The 19,109-nt window shown below is 48.9% G+C and overlaps 1 protein-coding gene across 1 annotated transcript in view; it reads left to right on the top strand.

The window, feature by feature from the left end:
- The first annotated feature begins 7,270 nt into the window (after nt 1-7,270).
- UBE2O (ubiquitin conjugating enzyme E2 O) overlaps nt 7,271-19,109 on the top strand; it is a 62,151-nt gene continuing 50,312 nt past the window's right edge. The window contains exon 1 of the mRNA XM_014889157.2: nt 7,271-7,660. Within this exon, the coding sequence (XP_014744643.2) occupies nt 7,286-7,660 (375 nt within the window). The 5' untranslated portion in view covers nt 7,271-7,285. The remainder of the gene's footprint in view (nt 7,661-19,109) is intronic.

Below are 19,109 nucleotides of genomic sequence, written 5' to 3'. Positions count from 1 at the left end.
AGAAATCAGAGCATCCCCATGGTTCAGAGAGATGCTCACAGGTAAATAAACAGGCAGGTGCACACTACCCCCCTGGCTGCATCTTTTATTAAGTTATGAATTGCCTGCCTGGGTTTGGAGCTGGATTTTTTTTAATTGGCTGACAATACAGAGTTATTCACCCAGTCTTAAAGTCAAATACTCTCTGCAAAAGAACTCAAGTTCTTCCCACGTCCAGAACACAGAGGGTTTCAGTGAGAAGAGTCCCTGCAGCTGGGTTTTGGAGCACGTGTTGGATGTGTAGGGATGAGACAGGGCTGGGATGAGAGTCACACCCTCCCCTGTGCCGAAACCATTTCTCAGCAAGCTAAGCACCCTCCCAACCCCCTGAGGAAATTCCCCCCTCCTGGCATACAGGAGCAGGTCGCAGTGGCCAGGGGTCCAGCAGCTGTCCCCAAGGCAGTCATTCCCCCCGGGATGTGACAGGAATGTGGGTGCTTACCAGCCGGGGACCCCGAGCCGCTCCCTGCCCGCCTGCCTCCCTGGGTGCCGTCTCAGTGCTGACAGGAGAGGAGGATCTGGAGAGGAGGATCTGGGGTTTTCCCTCCCCTCCTCTGTCTGCTGCATTCTCCACAGCCCCTGCTTATATATATTTATTATTCTTGGAGCACGTGATGACATCCTAAGGAGTTTAAAACTCCGATGAAAGACAAGCAGAGTGAGAGGCTTTAAGGTGTCAGGCCAGCAAAGGGATCACTTCAGGCTTTTTTTTTCTTCCCTGGCGTGACTGGCTGCAGAGGGATAAAGCATTTAGATCATTTAGCTGATTGCTCTGCTCTGCGAGCAGGGGACTCAGCCAGGAAAGGGAGCACTGTCCTGTGCCTCATCCTGACCTCTCCAACAGCATCAGGAGCCCATAGGGAGCCAAAGGCAGCCCTGCCCGGAGTGGATGAGCTTTATTTGGAGAAGGATGGGGAGGCTGCTGCTTGTGCCAGGCATAATCACTGCTTGGGCTTGAGCAGGGAGGAGTTTCTCGAGGAAATCCGCTGACTCCTTGTAGGATGGGGAGTCAGACCTAAGGTTTCTTGCCCAAGGAGCTTATTCCAAAAACCAAGTATCTGTCCGCCATGCAGCCCTCTGTCCCTGGGTGCTGTTACATAAGAAACTGGATGGGGAGAACCAGTAATGTTTGTCCCCCATCAGGACACGTGTAACAAAAGGGAGATTATCCCAGGCAGGAGCATGATGTTGGCATAATCATTATCATTGGGAACCAGATGCAGCCCTGAAAGAAGCCGGGAGCAGGAGGCAGAGCTGGCTTTGCTCCACTGGAGACATTTCCAGGGCAGCTCTGGACCTGCTTTAGCTTCTAGCCGTGGGCAGAAATGACCTGGAGCTATGCCCTTATCTCTCTCTTTTAAGTTTTTTCATGGAATCGAAACAGAAATATGACCCAGCAGGTTTTTGCTCTTCAGAAATGGCGTTTTGGAGCAACACCCAGCCATTAAAAGAGCCCAGCAGAGCAGAGGTTGGAATAGTCAATCCCGTGGCTGGAATAGTCAATCAGGGATGCCGCATTCCACAGTTTCAGCTGGGTCTGTCTCTTCCTGCTCCCACACAGCTGCAGAGGGTCAACAACTCCATTAAATTAGAGCCACAGCAGTGTGCCTAGATTTGCATATTTAGCAGCTCTCTCAGCATCTTCAAAGAGCCCCGAGCTGTCGCTGCGGCCGCACAGCCGGGCTGGTCCCTCTGTTGGAGTACCCACTCAGGAAGACAGCAATTATCCCCGGGTAGGATTTGCAGAGAGGGGCGACATGTGGGAGGCAGATGAATCACGGCTTGGCCCCCCCTCTGTCAGGGCTTGGGAATGAAGCCGTGCACACGCAGCTCAGGGGCTCCTCAGCTGCGCCCTGCTGTGTCTCCAGCCCCGCCGTGCCCCATTATCCCGGTGCTCAGCGGATTAAGCTGCTTGTGGTGTCTGCAGCCCTGGCTTTGAGGCGGGGTCTGCCATCACGGGATTCAGATGGCATCGGGATCCTTTCCTGTGTGACGATGTTGGAGAGGTTTCTCTCTCAGACTCACGTAATTGCATAATTCCCAAGCTGGACGTTGTTTACATCCCTGTTTAGCATCTTCCTCTGGCTTAGCCATAGGGACCCACATTTCCAAGAGGGTGATGCTTGTCTCCTGGCAATGACTTAACAGCAGGGCTCTGCACTTTGGCATTGCTGCAAGGTCAGCTGTGAGCTCTGATCTCCTTCTCCCTCACCTCCTTCCTTTTCACCGCTCGTGCTGGTGCTTCTTGTTGCTGTAACTTCCCAGCAGGATGTGGCTCTCTGGACACACTCAATATTCTCAGCACTTGCCAGGTTGCCCACCTTCTGCTTTTATCCCCCAGTGCTCCCTCTCAAGCTTCCAGGAGTGGTTTTAATTCACCAGCAGCCCCTGAGAAGCCGGCGTGCTTCCAGCTTTTCATCTGGAGCAGAGGTTTGTGGTTTAAGAGCCTGCCAGCTGCTGCTCTTTCAAAATAGCAACACAGGGCTCTTATGGAGGGTGGCCAGCTCCCAGGCCCACGCTCTGAACAGGCCCTGGAGGGGCTAGCTCTGCTCTGTGCCCTGAAGTGTTTGTATATATATTATATGAATAACATGCAAATATACATGTATATGTCTTTCCTCTGGCATATTCCCTTTGGCCCACCAGTGGTGGGACTGTTTCTCTCCACAGACGCTCTCAAGGAGCTGGGAAAGGATGAAAGGACGCTACTTCACAGCTTATTTGGGTTCTCAGCAATGGTTAGGGGAAAGGGCTTTGAATTCTGGCTTTGACCTGCAGTAGATAAACGTGTGCCTTTGCAGGGCTGGTGTATCTTGCTGCTCTTCTACCTTTGAGAAAGCAGAACAAACAAGTCTGCCAGACAGTTTCAGCCGTGTCTGCTTGGCCATGGCAACCTCAGCCAAAAGCAGCAGATTGGGTGCCAGGACGCAGCCAGGACGTCTTTTGTGCCCTGCCCGGAGCCCTGCACTGCTGGTGATTAACCTCCTCTCTGTGGTCTGGGGTTTGTAACTAGGTCACAGCCACTCATGGCACAGTCCTTAGGGGGTAGGGGGTCAGTGGGGACTGAGGAGCTTCTCTGGGAGGAGAGGGCCAGGCAGGTGGCAAGGAGCTCAGCAGAGGCAGCCCCACCCTCCAGACCCGGACCTCTAAGCAGTTTAGAGCCAGTCTGGCTTTGGGAAGAGGAGATTCCAGCACTCTGGCAATTGTTGGGGCATCATGCTGCTTATAGGAGCTGTCCTGCCCTCGATCCAGCCCTGATCCTGGCACACTGCTTCTGGGAGCCTGGGTGAAATGGCTGGAAAAAAAAATCCTGGAGGGTAAGGCTGAGCCTGGACCAGCCCTATTGGGGGAGTTCTGAGGTCTTGGTCTCAGTAAAATGGGTGAGAGGAGGGAGCAGAGGAGGATTGTGTTCACATGGAGTTGTTAATGTACAAGGTGATGCTGATCTGAGGTTTTTGTAGGAGAGCTAGCAGTGTTTGGTCAGGGCAGCACAACCAGAGAGGGGAAGGGCTGGATAATCAGGATTCCTGCAGGATCACAGAATGGCTTGAGGTGGAAGTGATCTCACAGGCCATCTCATTCCCTGCCCACCCAGCCTCCGGAGGCTCTCTGGGATCACAGAGACAGGATGAAGGATTGCCATATGCTGCATCACTCGCTCATATTTCTGTTCCCTGATGTTAATGGGGACAAAGGGACTCCTGCTGAGCTGTTTGTCTGCTCATGATGAAGATAAACCCCCAGTTCTCCCTGTGGGAAGTTCTGGAGGCATTCCCTGTGACACGAGCTGCTCTGAAACACCTTTCCTGAAGGCACCAGCTCTTCCCAGCAGGAAAAGTACAGGGACTCTGCGCCTCTGCGAAGCAGCAGAAGAGGCAAAACTGGGAGGATTGGCCAAGGAGGGGTGACAGAGCGGAGCAGAGGGAGGTGGACGCTCGGTCCGGCTGCAGCCCCGGGGCTCCGAACAGAGCTGCTGCCTCTGGGGAGCCACGGGCCGGTGTCGCCGCTCCCCCGCCACACCGGAGCCGCTGGGAGGCGACAGCCCACGAGGTGGCACCAGAGCCCCGCGACAGCCCGGCACCGGCACTGAGAGGACATCGCGGAACCTGCGGACACCCACGGGCATCGCGGTACCCTTGGGCACCTGGCACCCTCCGGGAATCCCCGGTGGACATCCCGGCACACAGCGGTCATTCCAGTCCCTGTGGACATCCCAGAGCCTGGCAGATATCCTGGTACCCTGCTGGCATCCTGGGCACATGCCACGCCTCCTTGTATCCTGTGGGTATCCCCAGCACCTGGCAGGCCCCCCAGCACCTGCTCCTTAAAACCTGCAGGGCCTCTGCAAAGATGCCCTGTGAGAGGACCAAGGAGGAAGGACAGGGCTTGCTTTTCACCAGTAACTCTACAGGGAGATAAAGGGTGTCCCGGGTATCCCAGTACCTGCTGGGCATCTTGGCACCCTCTGGGTATTCTGGCAACCTCCAGGCATTCTGACACGCCCTCTGAGCAGCAGTATCTTAGCAGGGAGATGCTGGTGATCTAACCTAAGTGCCATAAGGTGGTTAGATCACAGGGACAGCTTGGTTCCAGGGAGGATGTTCTCCTGCAGAGTAAAGGCCATCCCTACCCAAAACAGCCTTACCAGCAAGAATTCTCCCTAAAGCCGGCAGGGAAGCTGTTTGACGTGTGTCACTTTGCAGAAGTCTTGTGTGTTTTGCTGGGTGGTGTGGACTTGCAGAGGTACCTCATGGACACCTGAATAGTGATGTTAAATAGGAGATGCTCATTTTGACACCCAGGCACTGTAAAATCTGAAGGCTGTCCATATTGTGACAGCCCAGGCCCTGGGCTGTTGTGTCCTAAAAAAGCAATCAGTCCTCCTTCAGTGCCGCTTCCTGATGGAAGCATATCAGAGCTCCAGCTGGGATCAGAGTGCAAAAACCCACCCAGCTCAACTCCTGCTAATGAGCAAACAGCCCTGACTTGTCCCCATTATAATCCCCCTGCAGTGAGCTTGGTCAGGGGTATAATGTGATTGTTTTCATGGCTATTTGTGGCTACCTGAAACCCCACCACTGCTCTTCAGCACATAATTGCCCTGAAGAGGGACGGTTTCCATCTCCACACGTGATTGTAGCACATTACTGTATCTATTTTTTATCAGTGGCTGTTGCAATGTACATTAAGGAGATGATGAGGAGCATCACTGTGCTGGATAAAACTCTGCTTTGAAACCTCAAGCAGACATGGCATCAGATTAAATGAAGTCAAAGGGCACTTTCTGCATTTCTCAAAGGCCTGATTCTGCTTCCACAAAGGCACAATTCTCCCTGGCTACAGAGAGAGGGGGGGTTGGTACCTTGTCCACAGCTCCATGGATGAACACCCTAGGGAGATGTGTCATACTCGCCCCTCCAGCACAACAATGGTCAGAGGGTGAAATCCTCATGGCAGAGGCACTCAGGTGCTCTAGAAGTTCTGAATGCAGCCTATCAACCCTACACCTTGTTCACAGAGGTCTGGCCATGTGGATGCAGGTCTGTATTCCCAGGAGCATATCCCTAGAAACATCTGTAAACCTACAGTGGAGCTGGCTGGATATGTAAACTGACTTTCCCTATAGGGCATACTGCTATTTAGCCACCCAATGGTCCCTTTTAGCTCTATTGTGTTTCTTATTCCTGGGGTTGAAGCCAAAAAATGCTTCAGCAAGGAATCATATCAACATGCTGCCTTTCTGATTAACAAGATGCTGTGGGGAGCGATTAAATGCTGGGGTGGCCTGGGAGAAGACAGGCTGGAAGGCTTCACTGCCTGCAGCTCCCTGCTTTGGAAGCAGGACAGGGATAGTTTGTACTTCTCCATCCCTTCGAGCTTCCTGCTGCCCTGCCACTCACACCCAGGGGTAGTGAGGAGCTGGGCAGAGCTCCCATCACCCACACATTGCCTTCCACAGCCTCTTCTCCACTACTTCCCAGGGCTTTATAGTCATTTGCGAGATTGGAAAATCCCATTCTTGAGGAGAGGGTTCCAGAATTTATGAGGCAGACCTTTATCCTGGTGGTTTTTCCTAAAAGGAGAAACCTTGGAAGGTGGACTGAAAGCCAGCTGGTTGATCCAGCCAAAGCAGAGCAGTCTGGGAGGGAGAGGGCAAGAGGGAAAACACTGCTCTGCTGCTCCTGGGGTCTTTTCTGCAAGAAAACAAATTAGGCTGAGGATTTCGGGCATTTTCTTGACATTTAAGAGAGAGCTGCACAGGCAGGAAGGTTTAGGGAGAGAAGAGGCAGGATGTGTTGTGGTAAAAGATAGGCAGAGAAGGCTATTTTGGATTCCTTTAGTCCTTTGCCTGCCAGAGCAGCAGGACCTGCTCAAAAAAACTTTTCTATTTACAAAATCTCTGCAGACAGAGGGGAAAAATCCTTAGAGTCAATGAAGCCAAATATTCGGCTCATTTGCACACTTTAATGAGGGCTTCCAGGAGCCATGAAAAGCAAGACCAGGCTTTGATGTCAGCTGGAGAGCAGCTCCCAGCATCGAGCAGTGCCCAGTGCCAGGATGGACCCCCACCTGTGCCCAGGCAGACGGGTCTGTAAACAGCACAGCCCCCATCCCTGGGGAGTGGGAGATGATGCAGGGCAGCCCACAGTGACTGAGAACTGGGGGATGATGCAGTGCAGTGTCCCCCAGGCACTGGGGCTCAGGGACGGTGCAGTGCAGCCCTCCCATCTCTGGGGACCAGGAGATGATGCAGGCTCCTCCATCCCTGGCGACGAGGCAATGCAGCCTCCCCCCCATCCCTGGGGATGATGATGCTGCTGTCCCCCTCCATCCTTGGGGATGATGCAGAGCAGCCCCACATCTCTGGGGGTCAGAGAAGGACGCAGCACCCCCATTCCTGGCGACGATGATGCAATCCCCCCATTCCTGGGGATCAGCAGACAGTGCAGCCCCCCCATTTCCTGGGGCCAATGGCGCAGCGCGGTCCCCATCCCTGGGGACGATGCGGTCCCGCATCCCAGGGGACGATGATGCAATCCCCCGATTCCTGGGGATCAGCAGCCGGTGCAGCGTCCCCGCCCCGGGCCCTCCCCGTCCCGCCTTCCCCTCACGCCCCTCACGCTGTGGGCGTGGCCTGCGGCCGTTCTGGGCGTGGTCTCCGCTGGCCCCGCCCCCGGGCCGTTACTTGCCGCCCCTCCCCTGCCCTCCCCCTCCTGCCGGCCGCGCGCTCCCGCTCACCGGCGCCATGGCGGAACAGCCCGAGGAGGGGGCACCGGCACCGCCGGCACCGGCACCCCCGGCTCCCCCCGCCGCGCTGCCCCTCTCCGCCCCGCCGGGCGGCTCCCAGCGCCTCCTCTTCTCCCACGACCTGGTGTCGGGCCGCTACCGCGGCTCTGTGCGCTTCGGCCTGGTGCGCCTTATCCACGGCGAGGACTCGGAGGAGGACTCTGAGGAGGGCGGGCGCGGGGCCGCGGCCGGCGGCGCCGCCAGCTCGGGCGGCTCCGAGTCGGGAGGCCCCGGCGGCGGCGGGGAGGAGGGCCGCGCCAGCCCGCTGCGGCGGGGCTACGTGCGGGTGCAGTGGTACCCGGAGGGCATCAAGCAGCACGTCAAGGAGACCAAGGTAACCGGGGCTGGGGGCGGCCCGCGGCCTGCACGGGCCAGGGTCTCTCTCCGGGTGGCTGGCGCCGGTTGCAAGACCGGGGCTCCGCCTTGGAGGCCTCCCCGGGCAGGGCCTGCACGGCGTACGGGGCTCGGGGTCGGGTGCGCTGGAGGCTCCCGTGCAGGAGGTTGCTGCCCCGTTTTCCCCGTGACGCCCGTCTTTGCCTGCCCGTGCAGCCGGAGCGGGGAAGGGGGACGGTGTTCTCCAGAGTGTAAAATCCCGTTCCCTCCCTTCATCGCGCTCCCTTTGGCAGCCCAGCATGGATGCTGCTGCTGCCTTGCGCTGATGGCAGAGCACGGCTGCTCTGCTGAGGCAGTGGGGCTCGCTGGCATAAGGAGAAGCGTGCCTGTGAAGGTGATTTGAGCGAACTTCCAGACATCTCTCACTTGCTGGAGTTGTAGGCCGGTGTCTCAGCCTTTATTGCACAGTGTCGTCATCGCCTGTTCTGGGGGAGTCAGCAATCGAGCAGGGAAACCACCCCTGGATAAAGGTTTCAGCAGGAAGCAAACACGATTTGGGTCTGCCCTTGTTTACGTGACCATTTACCCCTTGCTAATGAGGCGCACGTAAATCTGTGGCATCTTAATTATATCTGACGAGGCACAAGGTGTAGATCTGCACTGGAATATTCCCACTTCCCAAAGTTGGTCTGGCCTGGGGTTTTAGCCCAGGCTGACTGACAGTTCAGAGACAAAAGCGGGCGAGGGGGGCACTGTAATAGAGCACAAAGGGGCTGCCAGGGATGGGCGTTGCACTGAGCAGAATGGGTGCCTGCACTGTCCCTGCAGGGTCCCCCTGCTCCTCTGGGCTGGCAGTGAGAAGCAGGAGTCTTCTGGAGAACCCTCTGCTTTGCTGTTTGAGAAACGGCCCCACACGCTGCAGGAGAGAGGGGAGACTGAGAGGAAGAAAGGTGTGTTGCAGTCCTAAAGGCATCGCTAGGATTGCCAGTGCTACAGAATGAGCTAAATTTAGGTGCTAGTGTCATTAGACACGTGACTGCTTGGAGATAAGGAAAATGAAAACAGGTATTCTGAAAAGATACTGCCACATGATGTATTTCTACCTTAAAAAAAAAAGAGCATCTTTTCTCTAAAGAAACTCCATAATTCAATCACTGCAGCCTTCCAGTAAAATCTTCATGTGTTGTTGCAGCAAAAATTTGTCCCAAGTTGAGTTTGATTTTCAGTATCTAAACAAAGCCACCTCCTTTTGGGTGGGTAAACAGGGATTTAGTTGGTGCTGTTGGGTTCTCAAATCCAGAAGTGTAACCTCTGACTTCAGTCACTTGGTAACTGCACCCATTGCAGTGTTAGAAAAAGCTGAACTGAGGAGGATCAGAAATCAAAGACAGTTATGTAAATAAACAGTCTGTTTGTCTTCCCTTTTAGTGCTGCTGCCCTGGTGTAGGTGCCTTTACCACTCCAGTAATGGACCCTGGGGAAAAGTTTCCTGAGTGCTTGAGAAATTTAGGTGTACTTCTATTGATTTGTTTTTTTTTAATTTGGAAAGCTGCCCACTAACCAAATTGAGAGGCATTGTGTACAGTCTGCACTGCAGTTTGGGGTTGCTGAAAACAAACCTGACACCACTGGAAACATGCAGTGACACTGATCGTGGTTTTGTGGTTATAATTGGGTTTTTTAACTGTCTACTGATCCAGCCCCTTTTGGGTTGCACTGATGTGTGAGAACCAGCCAGGTAAGCCTGACATGCTTGTCATTGTCCGTGCTGGGAGGAGTACAAACCATAGGCATTATTCTGGGTCTCAAGTTTGTGGGGTTCTTTTTGCTGTTACCTATGTCTTTTGGCTGTGCCTGACTCTCTAGCTTCTTTGGCCATGAGAGTCTTGTTTGGTGTCCTTAAAACGTTAACCTATCCTGGTGACAGCTAAACCCTGGACTGCAGAGGATGCTTGTTGCACTCTTATTTCCCTTAAATCTGAAATGGGAAGAGGGTAAAGGTGTTCTTGGATCCAAGGCTTTTGTGTGTCTATTTGGTATATCAGACCTGATTCCACACAGAAGACTGGCTGCCTCCTGTTTGTCAGGTGCTTCAGGATCTGGGAATCCTGGTGTGTATATTGGATAGAGCAAGTGTTGTAACCGAGGGAGAAATAAAGTTGTTGGAAATTGTGAGTCCAGTGAAACATCACCTTTGGCTTCCAGTGCAAAGGTCAAAAGCAATCTTCTGTACCCAGTTATAACTGTCTTTTCTTGGACAGTTTGTTTTTTTTGATGTAGGTTGTCCAGTGATTTTTGCTGTTGCCTCTGGAAGTTCAACACTTGCTGCTTTCCTGTTGGGAATGGTAGGCAGAATGCCACTTAAATCCAGGCACGCAATTATTGGTGTTAATCACTAATAGAAACTTTCTCTTGAGATAGAGCTTTAGCAGTTGGTGCAAAGCCCCACTAGCTCCTCCAAGAATTGTATATTTGAGCACATTCCTGCCTTTGGTTCCCCTGTTGATAGTCATTAGCAGCATAACAATGATGTGAATAAAAGAAGAGCCAGGATTTCTTTCTCTCTGGCTTCAAGTGCTCCTTTTCTGCTTTCCATGGCCATATCACCCACTTAAGACACTGGGAAATCACTGTTGCTGAGTATTGTAAAACCTGAGCAGACCTAGAAGGAGAAAGCTTCACTTTCCAAATATATTTGCCATCCAGGTCTTGCCTGACCCAGCAAATCTGCAGAGCAGTTCCTCTGGCTGGCTAAAGCCATATCTCTGGATGTAGTTTGGAAGTTCTATGAACTGCTGTGAACACCAGATGAGTTTTCTAACAAATTACCAGAAGTACTTGGGACCCAGCCGAATTTTAATTTCAGGATCTCTCCACTGTAGTTCAGCATTCCTACTGCACACTAGAGCTGCCTTTGGGAACTTCATGGAAATGCTTGAACATACTTGGTGTTAGTCAGGCTCTGGGGAACTTTAAAATGCTGCTGCCCTTCCTCCTGCCTCTCCCCTGAAAGCATCAGAGCTCTCTGCCACCTTTCATTTTCACAAAGCCTGGGCAAGGCAGATAGGCCTCTTGTGCAGCTGGGGGAAATGGAAAGTGCAGGTGTTGTGTTTCAGCACCTTATCTGAAGGCCTTCAGCCAGCCAGGCCTCCCGAGTTCCCTGTGCCTGCCTCTGGGAGTGAGGGCTTGGTGTGATGCTGTGATACACAGGCAGTGCTGATGTATGTGTAGGGACCATTGCAACACCCCAGGTTTGCCCTAAGAGTCCAGGTGCAATTTAAAAATGTTTTTAGCAGCCTTTTTTGTAAGGTCCAGAATGCAGTTTAATTTGGATGACTCTTACCTCATTCAACTTTGCTTTGGAAATAGATTCAAACTATCAGGACTCCTCAGACATAATCTGGTGGCTGATAAACTTATTACCTGGAAATGTTCTGATGTTATCTCCAAAAGGTTCTCCAAGAATTCAGCTCTGCTTCATCCCACACAAACCTTCTGTTCTTTTCCACCCTTTGCTCCTGTAATTTCCTGACCTCGGATATTGGGTCATGGATCTAATACAAGGTCACAGGAGGAGTTTCTGAAGATCCTTAAGGTCTGTGTTTTCCCTCTGTCCATTCACAACCATTCTGAGCCCTCACTGCTGGGATTCCAGCCCACCAGCATGTGCCCTACAGATTTTTATCCTAGCTAGTGACTCTGCAACTTATTTACAAGTGGGGCATGAAAACAGCCTTAAAAATCTTCCATCTTCAAACCTGGAAGGTGTTGGCCATCTGGAAGTGCAGTGATGCAGTGTGGGCACATTGGGCAGGTGAAGAGGGACGGGAGGATCCTTTTCGGGGCCGTGAGGAAATGCTGGCCACAGTGCCAAACTCTGGTTCTGTTGCAGCACACAAATTCCATGCCCATAAACTATTAATAGTGGGTTTTACTGCGTGAGGAAGCTGTATCTAACCCTCTTCTTGCATCTGACATTTCAGTCAGTCTCCCAGGGGGGTTCTTTGAAACCACCTGATGTTTGTAGCTGTTAAGAGACAGAAGAGAAAAGGCTTACTGGAATTTTTGCAGTTCTGCATAATATAGAACCAATTAACGTGTGACCTTTCCATCCTGTGAGTATCCATTGCAAGGTTAGGTACCCTTGGGTCAATTCCCTGTTTTACTTTGATTTGTTAGGCTCTTGTGATACAGACTTGGGGAAAATCATTAATATTTTACTGCAAAAGTGGAATCCGGCACAATTGACAGTGTAGAAGTCTCAGGAGTACTAAATATTGTACACTGTTAGTGCTTTGTGTACTGTGTGCAGAGTGAATTGGTAATTCAGGAGTTGAAAGTGGCCATCTGGGCTAAGCCATTTATTATAATTATTCCAAAAGTAGACAGGAGTGTTATTTTTAAAATGGACGAAGCCTGTCCTCAAGCGAGCAGTGTTTGTGATGTGCTCTCTTCTGAGGTGTGCTCCCTTTCAGTGCACTGCTATAGCTTAAAAAAACCCCAAACTAAATTAGTAATGCATTTAGGACTAGTAAACAAACTAATGTGCACTAAAAGCTTTAGAAGGAATCAATCAATGCCCATGACAGGCACTGAAATACCTGTGTGGGTGAGACATTTTGCTGCAGCTTTCTCATACAAGTTTATTTGCTGATGCGATGCAGCTTCAGTGCAGATTCTGGCAAAAAGGGACTTCAGGCAATTTCATAAAGTTTCTTTTTTGGCTGAAGATTCTTCATTGAAGTTAAATAGCAGCAGTTTTGACAGATGCTTTTTGGGACAAGGTCTTGCTTGCCTATGGCAGCTGTCCTCAGCCCCTTTCCCCTCTTCAGAGAAAAGACATTATTTTTAATGTTCAACATCTGTGTTGGTGTGGGAAATAATTGGTGTTTGGAAAGCTAAAAGCCTCTTCTCCTTTGACTGTTTAATTGCTTAGGGGATTTCAAAGGCTCAGAAGGTGATGACACCTTCCTAAATGCTACTTAGGAAAACCCTGCCTCATTTTTTCCATTCTGCTGTTAGCTCCCACCATGTGCAGGGTCTTTGCCCAAAGGGACCTGTGTTTAGGTCATCCTAAGTACAGGAGCTGATCATTTGAGCTGAAATCCTTGTGCTTGCTTTTGAGGTTGGCAGTCTTGACTTTCCTGCAACTGAGAGATGTGAGATGATGGCTTGGCTTCTGCATTTTACATAGTTCTGCAGAGTACTTGACCTGAAACTCAGCTCAGGCTCTACTTTTGTAGCTGGTGTCCCATTCCTGAGACCTTTATACCGGTGGCAAGGTATGAGAATGCTAACTCCTAGGGGAAAAAAATCCTGAGGGGAGACTCCATGGTAATGTTTGGGCTTTCTTCCATTTGCTTTTAAGCTGCTAAATAGAAATGTGCATGTTTGTGTCTGAATCAAAAATATTCTGCTAAGCTGAATTTGCAAAGTTAAGCAAAAGTGAGTTTCTCTTGGTGATAATTTCCCAGGACTGGGATAGGGTTTTTTCTTTCTGAATGTCAAATATTTCTGTGAAGGGAGCAGAAAACCTTGAGGGGTAATGATTGTTAGAGGTGATTAAAAACATGAAATACTATGAACAGCCTGTGGTTTTGACAGTAAAGATGCTAGGGATTGCTGAGTACTGTAATAGCTGCAGCACTTTCAGATGTGCCTCAGTTTCAAGTTGACAGGTGTCTTTTAGCTTTAATGTTAAATTTAATGTCTGGTCTGTGCTGCCTGAATTTCAGAAAATCCTGTGCCTGTGGTGGTGCAGAGCACACACAGCCCAGCTCGGTGCAGTTGGAGCCTTACAGACTTGGATGCATTTCTGGATAGAAAATATCTCTTCCTGTGCATTTCAGGGCTAATGTTCCCTCCCATGTGTGTTTGACTGCACATGTGGCCAAAAGAAAGGGATGGAGTCATGTGTCTGCTCTGCTTTCTGCCCTGTGTTTGGGAGCACTTGGACCAGGCCATGGAAGAGACACAAGAGGAAGTTGTGAACATTTATTGGGCTCAAACCTTCAGGGTGTGGTGTAGATGGAGATAAATATGGTGGTTTTGGATGTGGATTAGATAATTATGTTGGATATGTGCATGTGCAGGAAAGGTAAGGGGAACTACAGGTGATGTTATCTTTGTTTTCTGCACTTAATTGTCTTAGGGTTTAGAACAACTTAATGGAGAGACAGATCCAGGAAGTACCTGCTGATAGAATTTCTTCCTCTCCCAGAATGACCTGTAGATCAACACCAAAACAATGGGTTGAGAGTGGGCAGATTTGAAGACTAAGAAATCCATATGTCTGTACATGTTTTGGATTGCTTTTTAAAGAAATGGCATCACTTTTATGCTTTGTTCAGCCTTCTCCAGCAGTCAGGTGCAAGCTGTACCAGAGAAGCTCTGACTGCAGGGAGCTGGGGTTCAGTTCAGGTTACTGGGAAGACTTAAGCTAAATAGCTTTGATGCTTCTATGCTGTGAGATAAGAGTGTGAGCAGTGTACCTGCTGACCTGCTGGTCTAAAATTTAACAAATTAATAGTTAATGTGTGGAAGTGGTATCTTAGACCAGTATCTCAGTGAGCCTCTGTAATTTTGGTGGGTTTTTGAATTTGCTTGCTGTGTTAGCTGCTGGCATGGTGTATGAGGTTGCTTGGATATACAAAGTGGAAGCCAAGATACAAAATCTTTTTATGCACATATGCTGAGAACTTGAAAGTGGGACACATCAAACTATACCATAAATAATCTGTCCAGTTTTTCAAAGGGTTTGAACAACCAGCTCCCTGATGATGTATGTTGGATGCTCTAGGTAGGTAGGCTTCTTTGGGATTGCAAAACTGGGTTTTTTCCATGCTTTTGCCGTTGTCTTTAAAATCATGACCTCTGTTTCTTTCCTCAACAGCTGGTGCTGCTGCTCTCTGTGTGAAAGAATGAGCAGTGTGAAGGCTGTTGGCAGGAGGTGAGACCAAGGACTGGCAGCAGAGCAGGCCAGGAGAGGACAGGAGCACTTGGTGTCTTACTGTAGCTTCCAGGCCAGGAAAAATTAAATTCACAGGAGTGCATTAGGAACAAGGAAACCATGGTCAGCTTGCATTTGCAATGGTATCACTTCACAGCCTCTGGTTACAGCCTCTTGAATTGAAGAGAAACTGCACAGCCATACCCTTGGTCCATTAAGCAGGATTGGTTTTGTACAATAAAACTGCAGCAGTGGTACCGTGTGGTTCTGTATTCAGCACACATCAGACACAGTGTGTGGTTTGCTCTTACTGCTGCCTGTAAACCCTTTAGCTTTTCTGCTTGTGAGGGAGGGGTTTGGAGACAGACAGGTGAAGAGGGCTATTTAATCACCAGCTGAAAAGATGAGGAGCTTAAGGCTTTTAACTGTTTTTCTTAGCCTGGAGCTGGGAGTTCTGGTACCTTATTCCTGTGGAAGTGACTGGGTACAGTTGACATTTGTCAGTGGATGATGAGTCTTCTGCTTAGTAAAATACACTAATATGGTGAGCTGGAATTAGTTCCATCATGACTGATTTATTTTTTACCTACTTTTGAAAGTATATAACTTCTTTGAGAATAAAAGAACTTTGAATCATTAGAGTGTAAGAAACGGTGCTGCTTTTCTGCTGATAAAGGATACTTAGCAAATAAGTAGCACTTTTCATCTTCAAAGCATTTCCTGGGCTCTGATGTGGCAGTGGGTGTTGGAAAGGTGACAAAAACTCTCCCCTCAGGTGACTCTGGGTAACACAGCCAGCATTAGTGCTGCCAGGTGGTGTTTCCCTGGTGTGTGCTCAGTGCTTTTCTCTATTTGACCATTTTCAGGGCTCAAGAGCATGAGCTGGCTGCTCAGTGGAAAAAAAATGTTCCACTTTTTGACATTCCTCAGTGCAGTTACAGCTAGAGATTTGTCTGGGAAAATTTCTCTCAGGCAGAGCCACAATACATTGGTTATTTGGCATATGTGTGAAATGGGATGCTTGGGAACTCACTTGGCATTGAGTAACTCAAGTTTGATTTGGTTTCACTTATGTGAGGAGCTAAACTGAGTAACCCAGTGTTTTAAAAGTTAGTTTAGGTGTAAATCTAGTGAGCTGGGAGTTTTGTAAGGCTGGGTGAGAAGAGTAGTCAGTGAAGAGCAGCCGAGATTAACTCTTTAGTTCATAGTGTTGTATCTAGAATCAAGGGGGTGTTTCAGATCTCTTGGCTCAAGATCTCTCGTTAGAGAACTGGTCCTAAATCTCAGTCCTCAGTGAAATAGTTGGCAGCAGCTATACTGAAATTGGAGCTTGAGTAGTACTGATCGCCAAGGAACCTCTGCATTTTCCTTTACCCTCATGGCACTAAAATAGCTATTCTGCTTTACCTGCTGCTGGAGAGGTGCCAGAGGTGTCAGCAGTGTGAGGGGCTGCTGCCCATCCCAGGTGTGCAGTGCTGCCTCTGCTCTCTGCCCTCACATCTTTGCTTTTCAGTATTTAGAGTGAGGGTGCAGGAGCACTACTTAATATTTTTGTTGAGAGTTGATGGGATTTCCAGCAAGACCCTACTTGTCCTTTGGCTTTGCCCTTCTGTCTGCTTTTGAAGATAAAAGTTGGGTTTTTTCCCCCTCTTGGAAAGTGGGTTATGTATCTAATCCAAGTGAATAAATCTCATGACTATTGCAAGTAATATTTTTGCTTCCGTTCAGCCTCTGAGTCCAAGTTCCTTGAAACAACATTAGTCCTGAGACAAAATAGCCACATTTTCTAAATTTAGAGTTACTACACAGTTGGATAACTGGCTGGAAATGATACATCATGAACCGCCTCTTCAGATTTGTTTTGTCCTTAGCACTTGCAACTTCTGTCAGAAGTCTTTTCAGTGTATTTGTGCTGCAGGTTGTTGAAGTTGCTCTGATTTCCCATGCTGTGCTACTGCCTTGTCTTAGTGAACTCTCCATGGGTTCAGTTTAAGCAGAAAGTGGGAGCAGGGAAGAAGGAGGAGGAATCTCCATCCTTTGTTTAAAACTTGCTTTTGTGTTTTTTGTTTCTTAGAGTCTGCACACGTGGATGATTCGTTTGCTTCCTGTAAGGGGTGGTCTGGCCAAGGTTTCAAGTGTATTCCAAAGAACTTGGGTAGCTCTTCCTAGTTCTGGTAGTACATAGTCACAGTACTTCCTTGACTGTGCATCTCTGTACATTCTTGAAATACAAGGAAGAAGAGAGCACCCTGTGGAATGCCACAGCAGGGAAGATGACACTGTACAGGAAACACCAGCATTCCTGGCTGCTTAGTTTAGGAAGAAACTCCTGGATGACTTTCTTAATTGATATTTTTATCATCCTAATGTCAATGTTGTGAAATCTCACTTGTGTTAGAATTGGACAAGCAGATCCAGAGTGTGTCATTGACTCAGTAACTATTTTTTCACCCACCACATCTGACCTGTATAGCTGATTTGGCTTTTTGATGCTTTTGACTCTGGGGCCAGAAACTTCCTCTGTTTAGTTTTGTGTAGTGGTGGGGATTGTGCTGGTACATGATGGAGAAAAATGTCCTTTGGTTCACAAATGAAATCTGCCCTGTAATGATAAAGCATAGTGCAGGGTGACTTTATTGTAACAAAATGTGTTCTGGGCAGAAACTCCCTGTGAGCACTCTGTGGTGCTGCTGAGGGCATCACTGCAGAAGCAGCCTGCTCTGTCTTTCAGAGAAACTCTATTAAAGAGTTAACTCCTTGCTTTGATTCTTTGAATTAGGAACCTGTCCCAGTCTGGATGAGAAAAGTTGTAATTTCTAGCATAAACATGCAAACAGCTTACACCCATCTCCTCTAGTAAAAAGCAAATCTAACTCCTAAATAGCTGCTTGTCTTTATAAATGTGCTATTATGTGCTGAGGCACAATTATTTTCTCCCTTTTCACCCTCAGACTGTGTATCACTAACTTCCTTACTGGAGAGGTTCTTTCCCCACTGTTGCTGCAACTCTTGTCCACACTTTCTCCAACTCACACCGTGCTTTCTTCAGCAGGGTTTGCTCTGGCTGGCCTGATCAGCCTCGAGTGCCTTGTTGAATGCTATTAGTGTTTCTTTCCTGAGCCCAAGTGGTAGATGAAAACAATTTCCACATCAAGCACGCTTTGTAATTTCACAGGAATATTATGTTATTTGCTCTTGTGTTTCTTGTTCTGTTGTGGAGCTTAGATAAAATTTAATTTATTGAAAATAAATATCACCAGTATGGTAATTGCTCTGGTCACTTCAGTGAATGTGTAAACTCTTTGGTTAGAAGAGTCTTTCTGGTTTTTTTCAGTGTTGACATTCTGAACTTTGGAAGAAATCCAGGCTGAATCCCTGGCTTCCTCTTAATTGTGCTGTCTGTATTATCTTTTTATTCTCAGTAACATAATTTAGTACCAAATTGCCATCCATAAGCATTGGTTACCATATGAAATCTGTCTGTTTGTGCACAATGGTTAAAATAATTGTGATTCGAATTTCCCCCTATTTTAGTATAGTGAATGCAGCCCGAGTGTGTGTGTTGCACCAATTCCGTGCACTCTGCTGCTTAATTGGCACTGGGTGCAAACACACCATGTGTATTCACACCTCATGTCTCCCTCACAGGGATGCTTTGATTTCTTTTGTTAGTGCCCCACGCAGTTGCTTTCTCTTGAGCTCCAGCAGTCTCTAATTAGCATATATAGAGCCGTGCAGGGCAGCTCTGGAGGAAATGCTCTTATCTGAGAGCTCCCAAAGCGGAGCTGCAAAAGCGATTTTTTCCACTTTAGTGGTTGTGCCAGATTGGAAACTGGCAGTGCTGGAAACCCAGCCTGTTGGATTTGACAAACAGTATTTGACTTTGGCCATGGTCAGCTGGGTAGAGAGGTTTCATCACCCACCCTACCTCTCATAGTAACCACTGAGTGCACTTTACTGTCCTAGTGACTGACAAGAACCTTAACTTTCTCTTGTGGTAATCTCTTCTAATCTGGCAGTGATAAGTGCTTGCTGTCAGGAGAGCTGTGATGAGAAATGAAGGGACTGAAAAATCAGCTTTGAAGGTGGTGTTTGTAGGGCAGATTGCCATCTCTGTGCTCCTGTACCTGAATCTCTGAATGAGTGTTGTGTTCTTGAACTGCTGAGAGGGCAACAAACTCAGGGTGGAGAGGTTTTTTTCCAGAACTGGGATCTTTGTGGCTGCTTGGTACTGTTTGGGCTAGCAAGCCATTCTATAAAAGCATTTATGAGTAATCTTAGAGTGTGTGCTGTGTGTCTCCTTTCTGCTTCTTGGTGCTGGAAGAATTTGTGATGGTGGCAGCAAACTGAACACCCCAGGAGCTGAGGAGTCCTTGATACTTGTTCTGTAAAGCAGCCTAAGGAATCTTTATGAAATGCCAGTTGTTCTTGTTAGTGCTGCTAACTTAGCTCAGCTTTAGCACAGTTCAGGTTGCTTGCCTCTGATCTGCAGTGCTGGCAA

The sequence above is a fragment of the Sturnus vulgaris genome, chromosome 20 (assembly GCF_052056855.1).
Source record: "Sturnus vulgaris isolate bStuVul1 chromosome 20, bStuVul1.hap1, whole genome shotgun sequence".
NCBI classification, from domain to species: domain Eukaryota; kingdom Metazoa; phylum Chordata; class Aves; order Passeriformes; family Sturnidae; genus Sturnus; species Sturnus vulgaris.
The sequence above is the reverse complement of the archived record's forward strand: the minus strand, read 5'-3'. Positions and strand labels throughout refer to the sequence as shown.